This window comes from Lissotriton helveticus, chromosome 5_1, assembly GCF_964261635.1.
Source record: "Lissotriton helveticus chromosome 5_1, aLisHel1.1, whole genome shotgun sequence".
NCBI lineage: Eukaryota > Metazoa > Chordata > Amphibia > Caudata > Salamandridae > Lissotriton > Lissotriton helveticus.
The window spans coordinates 728,354,909-728,365,759 of NC_136065.1; the positions used below are offsets into that span (position 1 = coordinate 728,354,909).

At 45.8% G+C, this 10,851-nt stretch overlaps 1 protein-coding gene across 2 annotated transcripts in view; it reads left to right on the plus strand.

Moving 5' to 3' along the window:
• Positions 1 to 10,411, plus strand: part of STOX1 (storkhead box 1) — a 181,444-nt gene extending 171,033 nt beyond the window's left edge. For both annotated transcript variants that reach the window (XM_078643196.1, XM_078643197.1), the window contains exon 4: positions 9,603 to 10,411. In XM_078643196.1, the coding sequence (XP_078499322.1) occupies positions 9,603 to 9,756 (154 nt within the window). In that variant the 3' untranslated portion in view covers positions 9,757 to 10,411. The remainder of the gene's footprint in view (positions 1 to 9,602) is intronic.
• The last annotated feature ends 440 nt before the right edge of the window (positions 10,412 to 10,851 follow it).

Here is a 10,851-nt window from a genome sequence, read left to right on the forward strand (position 1 = left end):
TTGGATCTAAGTTTCTGTAATGCAAAATATTTTTTCAGCTTTAATTTGCGAATGAAACGATACACGTCGACTCTGGTGGAGGCGTATTTGAAACTCTGTTCAGGGCAGAAATTCAAACCCAACTCCAGGAGTTGCTCTTCCTCTTTGGTGAGAACTATATCAGATAAGTTTACAATTGATCTCCCTATTTCTACTTTTTCTTTCTCCAAGATCCGGTCGACTTCTTGTTCTGGTCCCCTTTGTTTGTGTTTCCGTCTCCTTTCGCGTCTTTTTTTGTTTCTACGGGTTTTACTATGTTTTTTTGACGTGGTCTCAGTGTGCGCAGTCTTTCGGTTACTAAAAAATCAAGTTCCTCATCAATGTCGAGAATAGGCATCGGCAAGCCAGATGTAGTCAAATCTTCATTTGAACTCATGGATCCACTTGAGGTAGAAGCTATATCAGAGTTGGAACTTGCCGTTGCATTGTCTTGTGCTTCAATTGATTTGAGTGTTGAACTTGGATTTGACATTGCATTTCCTTTGCTTTTATATTGCTGCCGTTTAGTAACATTGCATTTACGCGCAAAGGTGAAAATCTGGCCATTCGCGTAATCTGCTGCATCTCTTGCAAATTTGCTGACTTTCCTTGCTTTAATCTTGTCGGCATGTTTTTTGAGTCTCCCTTGCATTTCTTCATTTAGTATTTTAACGGCTTCAGTTTGTTCTGCAGAGTTGATTTGTTCTTGAATTTTATCGATAGTAGTCAGTATTGCGTCTCTGTCAATGGCAGCATATTTAATCAGGATGTGTACTGAATTCATACTAGCCGTCAGGTTATTTTGCGCCCATTCCTTTAACATCAAAGGGTTTGGATTCTCAAAGCTCGGAGCGAGCATAATTCTTAAACGCCTTGGTACACGATTGACATCTGCGTATTTAGATAGAGAATAGTGCTCCCACCATTTTGTCACTTCCAGGCGTTTCTGCCTTTCTAACGCCTTGTATAAAGCCTTGATGTCTGTGTCTTGTTGGGTCTCAGTAATGGGTGCCGTGGTATTGCTGCCTGGCGTAATGACCTGATTAAATAACTGTTCCGCTTCCTCCTCCCTCATACGAAACTCCTCCGCAGACATTGTCCGTTGCCACCACCTTTCTTATGTCTCTGCTATGCGCCTCAAATAATTGCACCGGCGCGCTGTATTGTGTTAATCCCCCACCGGGGATGTAACCTCTTCACCTCCGCTCTGCCGTACAGTATTACTCACCAGGTTTCCGATGACAACACGCTTTGGCCGTGTCTTCCGACTCGACCGCCGAATATCGTCCTCGACACTGGTATTCCGAGATTGCTGAACTTCTGGCCGCAGGAGGGGGCATCCACTTAGAATTCCATCCGGAAATTTTGACAAACAGTAGCTTGATAGCGGATGCCTGCTTGCTGAGGAGGGGGTCCGTGACGGAAACAAGCCGATTTCCGTAATTCAATGTGCGCAAACTCCAAGGAAACGCCACTTCCAAATCCCAACACAACACAGGACCGGCGAGGCAAGTAGAAGACGGACCACAGCTTACAAAATCACAGGTTTAATTGCAGGAAAGGATGAAGGCAAACGGGCAAGACGCGTTTCGGGCTCCACGAGCCCTTGATCACATGCAAAGAACCAACAATTTTCATTTGTATTTATAATGCAGTGAAGCCCGCCTCCCCGCCAATTTTCAAAACTGGTCACATGATCATAAAAATAGAGAAAATACTCTATAGTGCCGCTGAAATACCTAAACACATGTTAATAAGTTACTTTACAATTGAAAAAATAACTAAGCAAGACGGGAAAAAAAGTATATAACGTTGAATTAATACCATCTATTATATTTAGTTTCAGATATATATGTATATGTGTGTGTGTGTGTGTGTGTGTGTGAACGTCATGAGACTACCTGCACTAGAAAATAAATAAGGAAATCACCTAACAGGTCTGTGTCCGTGTGCTCTGTATCCTGGCTGGTGTGACTCCAGAGCGTGGTAACGAGTGACGGAGAGTTGGATATATATATATTTAAGTTCTAGTTAGGAATATAATTTTAAAAAACCTTAGAAATTCACAGAAAAAAACAAAGCTTACAGGTTCGTTATAGTTAGGGTGATATTGCACTCATACAAAACCAGAGAAATTCAGCAGTTATAGTTAGCTGAGCTAATTATAACTTGCGCTCCTGCAATGCACTGTTTATGACCTCACATATTACATCACTCATGACATGGTCAGTGACATCACTGATGACATCTCAAATGAATTTCTAAGGTTTTTCAAGTTCTATTTCCCAACTGTAACATACATGTAACTTATGATTTTTTAATTGAATTTTTAAGGTTTTTAAATTGTATTTTCTATCTAAAATGACTCTATAAGGGGTATTTTTAGAAGCTTGTATTTTGTTCGTGGATTAATAAAGGGTTGTTTTCTTTAAATTTTTAATATTCGCGACGACAAAGCAATCCTGGCAGATACGTCACGATAACAGAACAAAAGCAACCACTTTGAACATTGCCCTACACATATTACTATATACACACTTCTTTCAAAGCATGTTTAAACTCATATTTGTATACTAAGTTTCTTTAAAAATCTTCTTTCAGACGTATTTTCTGTTTTGCAGTTATTTGAGACGTTGCGACGTCGCCATTAACCGCAATGGTCACACCATTTCCATAAAGGCATAACACATATATGGACACGTCTGGATTCCTTCCATCACGGTCGCTCCCCCTGCTCTCTGCTCTCACGACGGAAGGCTCTTCTTGCTGCCTGCTTTGCCTGACCTGATTCCTGCAGCCTGCCACCCCGCTACAGCGCACCACTCAGCGCCTGGTATCGTTATCAGACCACATTTATTTAATCTTACTTGCACACAGCCACGAACTGCATAGCGGCTAAGAGATTATATTTAGAAGCATTTTTGGACATCTTTGGTAACATTGTATCGAGTTGAACTCCGGCTGTGCCCCAGTTTCGGTTTATTACCGGGCGGCCATTTCAGAGTGTGTTTACCTCCACCCGTGTCTCCTCCCAGACCCCGCCTCCCAGCTGACCCTCCCACACACTGTCGACTACACCAGCCCCGTCCTCTCCTACCCTGTGACCGTCTGGATTCCTTCCATCACGGTCGCTCCCCCTGCTCTCTGCTCTCACGACGGAAGGCTCTTCTTGCTGCCTGCTTTGCCTGACCTGATTCCTGCAGCCTGCCACCCCGCTACAGCGCACCACTCAGCGCCTGGTATCGTTATCAGACCACATTTATTTAATCTTACTTGCACACAGCCACGAACTGCATAGCGGCTAAGAGATTATATTTAGAAGCATTTTTGGACATCTTTGGTAACATTGTATCGAGTTGAACTCCGGCTGTGCCCCAGTTTCGGTTTATTACCGGGCGGCCATTTCAGAGTGTGTTTACCTCCACCCGTGTCTCCTCCCAGACCCCGCCTCCCAGCTGACCCTCCCACACACTGTCGACTACACCAGCCCCGTCCTCTCCTACCCTGTGACCGTCTGGATTCCTTCCATCACGGTCGCTCCCCCTGCTCTCTGCTCTCACGACGGAAGGCTCTTCTTGCTGCCTGCTTTGCCTGACCTGATTCCTGCAGCCTGCCACCCCGCTACAGCGCACCACTCAGCGCCTGGTATCGTTATCAGACCACATTTATTTAATCTTACTTGCACAAAGCCACGAACTGCATAGCGGCTAAGAGATTATATTTAGAAGCATTTTTGGACATCTTTGGTAACATTGTATCGAGTTGAACTCCGGCTGTGCCCCAGTTTCGGTTTATTACCGGGCGGCCATTTCAGAGTGTGTTTACCTCCACCCGTGTCTCCTCCCAGACCCCGCCTCCCAGCTGACCCTCCCACACACTGTCGACTACACCAGCCCCGTCCTCTCCTACCCTGTGACCGTCTGGATTCCTTCCATCACGGTCGCTCCCCCTGCTCTCTGCTCTCACGACGGAAGGCTCTTCTTGCTGCCTGCTTTGCCTGACCTGATTCCTGCAGCCTGCCACCCCGCTACAGCGCACCACTCAGCGCCTGGTATCGTTATCAGACCACATTTATTTAATCTTACTTGCACACAGCCACGAACTGCATAGCGGCTAAGAGATTATATTTAGAAGCATTTTTGGACATCTTTGGTAACATTGTATCGAGTTGAACTCCGGCTGTGCCCCAGTTTCGGTTTATTACCGGGCGGCCATTTCAGAGTGTGTTTACCTCCACCCGTGTCTCCTCCCAGACCCCGCCTCCCAGCTGACCCTCCCACGCTCCGCCCCCTCCACCATCCATTTATGGCCAATGCCCCCACGCGCAGCGTCCACGCGCTGCGGTCCCGCCGAAGGTGCGCCAAAGGTAAGCCCGTCTACGCCCGTCCGCGCCTGGACCGCGCCCAGCGCCAGTCCCCCTGGCCCTCGCTTTGCCCAGCCCTCCCGCATTACCTACGATGCCACCACCCTCCTAGCCCTTAACCCCGGCCGTCCCCCCAACTGCGTCCAAGCCGCTCCTGGACACACCCATGGACCTTTCTCATGTTACTCCTGCAAATTTATCGGCACCGTCAACAACTCCGCTACGATCACACCTCAGATTCCCCACCCCAACCACCTACAATGCATCTTGCTCAACACCCGATCGGTCCACAGGCATGCCATTGACCTATTGAATCTACTAAACACCATCTCTCCGGACGTCGCCTTCCTTACAGAAACATGGATGAACGCCTCCTCCGCCCCAGACATCACCATTGCCATCCCAGAAGATTATAAGATCATACGCAAGGACCGTACCGGCCACACAGGAGGAGGAATCGCCATCGTCCATAAGAAATCCATCCACATCTCAACCAGCTCTGACATCAATCTCGCCAACTCTGAACACCTTCACTTCCAGATCCACATCGACCCCAAGACCACACTTAGAGGCACCCTCCTTTACAGGCCACCAGGTCCCCGCGCACAATTCAGTGAGGACATCACGGACTTCATCACTCCACACGTGCTCCCCTCCAAAGATTACATCCTTCTGGGAGACCTCAACTTTCACCTTGAAAAGAACAACGACCGCAACTCCACCACCCTTCTGGACAACCTCGCCAACCTCGGACTTAAACAACTTGTCACTACCCCCACCCACATCGCAGGTCACACTCTCGACCCTATCTTCACCTCCAGCAATCATGTCTCCTTCAACCACACTCCGCCTGATGAACTCCATCCACTCAGGATCCCCCACAGACCCATGCCCTCACCACATCTTCAACAAAGCAAACTCCATCATAGCACCGCACCTCCGAGACGTCATCAACTGCTCCTTCAAATCTGCCACCTTCCCGGAAAGCTGGAAACACGCTGAACTCAGCGCCCTTCTGAAAAAACCCACAGCGGACCCCACCGAACTCAAAAATTACCGCCCCATCTCGCTCCTTCCATTCCCAGCCAAAGTCATCGAGAAAGCTGTCAACAACCAGCTCGCCGCCTTCCTCGAAGCCAACAAATCCCTTGACTCCTCACAGTCCGGCTTCCGAGCAAAACACAGCACTGAGACCGCCCTCATCGCAGCAACAGACGACATTCGAACTCTACTGGACAATGGAGACACAGTCGCCCTCATCCTCCTCGACCTCTCCGCAGCCTTCGACACAGTCTGCCATAGCACCCTTCTACAGCGCCTCAGAAACATCGGAATCCAAGGAAAAGCACTAGATTGGATCACCTCGTTCCTCACCGGAAGAACCCAGAGAGTCCGCCTTCCACCTTTCAAGTCAGAGGCCACTGAAGTCATCTGCGGCGTACCACAAGGATCTTCACTCAGCCCCACCCTTTTCAACGTATACATGAGCCCCCTCGCGGCCATCGCCCGCCAACACAACCTCAACATCATCTCCTACGCGGACGACACTCAACTGATTCTATCACTCACCAATGACCCTAGCACCGCCAAAACTAACCTACACGAAGGAATGAAAGAAGTAGCCGAATGGATGAAACACAGCCGTCTGAAACTGAACTCAGATAAAACAGAAGTCCTCATCTTAGGTACCTCCCCCTCCGCATGGGACGACTCTTGGTGGCCAGAAGCTCCTGGAAAAGCACCCATCCCGACAGACCACGCACGGAACCTGGGCGTCATCCTGGATTCCTCACTTTCAATGAACAGACAAGTCAACGCCGTCTCCTCATCCTGCTTCAACATTCTTCGCATGCTCAAAAAAACATTTCGTTGGATCCCCACCGAAACTAGGAAAACGGTCACCCACGCTCTGGTCACGAGCCGACTGGACTATGGAAACACCCTCTACGCCGGGACTACCGCTAAACTCCAGAAAAAACTCCAACAAATCCAAAACGCCTCAGCCAGGCTCATATTAGACATCCCGCGTAAAGAACATATCTCTGGTCACCTGAAAAACCTCCACTGGCTTCCCGTCAATAAGAGGATCACTTTCCGGCTCCTAACCCACGCACACAAAGCACTCTACGAAATCGGACCAGAATGCCTCAACACACGACTGTCCTTCTACACCCCCTCCCGCCAGCTTCGATCTTCCAACCAAGCCCTTGCCACTGTACCTCGCATCAACAAAACCACCATGGGAGGTAGATCCTTCTCCTACCTGGCAGCTAAAACCTGGAACTCACTTCCCACTTACCTTCGCCTTACCCAGAACCACCTAGCATTCAGAAAGCAACTTAAAACGTGGATATTTGACAAGTAATTCCCCACCCCTCCTTAAGCGCCTTGAGACCCTCTGGGTATGTAGTGCGCTATATAAATTATCTGACTTGACTTGACTTGACTATTTGACACACTTGGGGTTTATTAATATACACTTCAAACTCATGTTTTTCTAGTGTATCTCTAGAACAACCATCTCTAAACCTTTTTTTCCGTTTAGGCAGTGAGGCTGATTATCGCAATGACGTCGGCAATCGTGATCCCCGTGGTTACGTCGCAAAAGCAGGAATTCAATAGCCACCACCACATTAAAAAATGATAACTATATAATTAATTCTAACCATCACAGTAGATAACTCACTATATAAATAAGTCTATAAAACATTTATCAAAATCTCAATATCTCTATAACAATGCATATTAATAATTTACTGATATATATTTTTTTTAATTTCAACCAATGTTGGCAATGACGTTGATAGTCGCAATGTCACCGCGATGGTACCCAGGGGGGAGGGGCACGCTGGCGGTTGAGACGTTGTCACGAATTTGGCCATGTTTAAAAAAAAAAAGTTACATAACACCCCCATTTCTCGACCATGGGGTTAGAGTATCTCCACTCTGACCCCTTATTTGGGCTTTCACACAAATTATCAGCCCCGGGAACCATTCTCAATGGATAAAATGGCAGCCGCAACTTTTTGTTCAGGTTACGTCCAGCCAATCAGAGCACTCCCGTTGGCACATGCGTTTGCGATTCATTGCGAAAGATCCATGGCCAAAGATATCACAATAATTTTTCACTTACATTTCTCAACAACTGCTGAATTGAATTACACCAAGTAAGCAAAAGGCACTTCCTTGAACCGACATCTACCTCCCTGCCAAATTTGGTGTAAGTCCGTTCAGCAGTTCGGGCTGTAGGTGTGGCTAAAGTTTCCAACGGGAATTAACATTACAAACGCAACCTTATTTCGTGACCCAAATTCTTGGTCCCCACTGCATGGATCACCCCCATAATTTCCATAACAATAAAACCCACCTTGACACTTTTTTGGGAAAATTTCATGAAGATTGGTCAAACGACAACAAAGTTATAGCCAAGTTAAAAAATGCTTTTCCTATGGAAACTAGGTTCCAATGACCCCCAGTAGGTAATATATAGGTATGTATATGTTATGTTATATTGATTTGTATAGTGCACTAATCACCCAAGAGGGTATCCACGCGCTTGGGCAGGTGTGTACGTTTGTTTTCCCCAAGGGCTTACATGAAGAGCCACGTCTTCAGATGTTGCAGTGATGTTATCAATGATGTAATAGAAGATGTCATGAATGGTGTAATATGTGAGGTAAATAGCAGTGCATGGCGAGGGCGTGAGTTATAATTATCTTAGGGCACAAGTTAGTCATTTGAGATTACTATAATTAGTGAATTTATATGGTTTTTACAGTTTAAAACCTGTTACTACTGACCATTTCACCTAACTAAAATGTTACTATAAACATTGTTTTTTTCAGTGAATTTCTAGGGTTTTTTGTAACGTAAAGTAATATTTAGTAACGATATACAAATCCTACCCCCGGCAAGCATGGCCACTGGCGCGGCGGGAAGTTTGGCTGCAGGGCATAGCTTTTGGCAAACCCCCAGCATGGAGCCAATGCTATGCCAGGGTAATATTTAGGGTGTGATCTCAGCCTTGGGGACCCATCCCCCAGGGCCTGGAGACATTTTCAGAGGGAGGCACTCGTCCCCTCTCCCTAGGCTGAATTCAGCCCCAGGCATCCCATCCCACAGGGCTTGGCATTAATATTAGGGGGAAGGGGTACACAGTGTCACTCTCTGGGCTGATTTCGACCCAGAGGACACGATCTTCCAGGGCCCAGCATTAATATAAGGGGGAGAGGGCCGCGGGCCCACTCCCCTGGCTGATTTCGGCCTCGGGGACCTCATCCCAGGGAGCCCAGCACCATTTCGATGGGGTAGAGAGCGAGGTCGATAAATCTGTGCATGTTCTTTATGCGTTTCATCAGCCCCAAAAGGCAGTATGTGGCCACCTTGGGAATCTGCATACCCACAATATCTGATATGTGCATCATCACCGCCTCCCAGTACTCCACAATGGTCGGACCGAGCCACATCTTATGGTAGAAGTCAGCATTAACCTCGGTGGATCTTGGACAGGTACGGATGGCCCCTGGAAGCATGCAGTCCATCTGTTGGGGAGTCAAGTAGGTATGCTTTAGGTAGTTGAACTGCAGATGTTTAAAGCGTGCCTTGAGGGAAATGTTCTCAACTATGAGTAACCATTGCACCCACTGGTCCTTCATCAGTTCGTGCCTGACATTGACCTCCCATTGTTACTTCAGTATAGAGTGGTGCAACCCTCTCTTTTGTTGTAAGGCCCTGTAAATGCATGTCACTGCCTTTCTGACTCATCCGTGTGTGGGAAGTGTTTGCAGCGAGTGGGACATATTAGACTTGTCATGAGTTGCATGTCAGGTCAAATACAGCTGGCACGTCAGCGCAGAGTATAGAAGGAAGTTCCTGGGGAAAGCCCTGTGGCCTCTGTCAACTCCTCAAATGTCTTGAGCATCCCATCTGTGGAAAAGTCCCTGCAAGTAAGTAGGCCAGCCTCTATCCAGCAGCATGTGTGGAACTAGATCCAGGCATCCCCAGAGTGGGACAGCCAGGGCATAGGATGCTAGTTCACCCCTAGAGTAAAGTCCCATCCTCCAGCAACATTTAGCCACCCTATTCCATACATCAATAGTTACTGTAAAATAATCCTTTCCTCTGACAGTGATGAAACTGACGTGACTCATATGTCTTAATGTATGTGAGGTATGTAAACAAATCCCTCTCTTTCTAACTTATTTTCTCTTTTTTCTTGCAGAACCCGTATCAGTCTTGCATCTACAAATTCTGTAATTTTAGCTGGTCTGAAAAGAAGAATTATTCTGCCAAATATGGATGGCATGAATGCCAATTCAAAGGGAATACTCTCAAAAAACACATTGCTGCAGTTGACACCTGTCATAAATGTGTAACTTGATCTTTCCAGAAGTGTATTCTTTTAAAATGATACAAATATTTTCGTGTAAAAATGCAGTGTAACTGAGCACACTGTTCTGGCCATGTTTCTGTATGGATCATGGAAATTGTTGAGATCAGTAAATAACGTTTTCCAACCAAATAAATTTTTTTAGTATTTAATGTTGAATAATTGTTGTCTTGACTATGTTGAACAAAGAACATTGAACCTTGTACCTGCAAACTCCAAAATCCATGATCTCCTTTCTTGGTAAACTACCCATTTTAAGAGCTTGGTGTTGTTGATTTCGTGTGATATAGGCTCAACAATCTAGAAATAATAGGGCAACGACCTTTGTGCCTTTCCAGTAGATACAATGCAATTTGTCATCATATAGATTAAACTATTCAGTTATTAGTAAGATTCTTTAGATGAAAATGCGTATTTTGGCATTACTCTGCTAGCTCGCCTACCTTCCCAACTAGTTAGTGAACACCTGATGGTAACCCCAAGAAGAAGCAGTAGGCCTGAGAGTGATCACTTTTATATGTATGAGACCCCACAGGTCTTGCTCCATGTAGTGTTGTCCAACTTGATTTTCTGCCTACTGATGATGATGATGGGAACTATTTAGCTGTGCTTAATTTTTAAGGATTTATTAAATCTGACATTTTTACAGGATTTGTGTTTTCATTATTTTCAGGCCTTTCGAAATGCAAATCTGCAAGCCACAACCCCTTTAAAAAATACTCAACTTGAATAACACATTCGGCCTCCCTCTGTCTGTTATTATTTACTACTGGACTCAGTGCTAGAGGGCTTCTCTGCAACTCAGCTGCATGATTCATTTACAATTGCAATTTAATTTCTGAAATTAACTGAGGATCTCTCAGTTGCAGCCTCAATGTTAGACAAGAAAAGAAAGTAAAATATTCAGTTTTTTGTATTTTTAGAACAGTTGTTTTTAAAATATCTTAAATCAAATTGCAATGCATCAATTAGTGATGAACACACAGTCCATGTTAAAAAAAGTCTGAAAATATGAATTTCTTTATTTCATATGCATAATATCCCAACCCATTATTGTCATGTAAAAAATAATCTTTACATT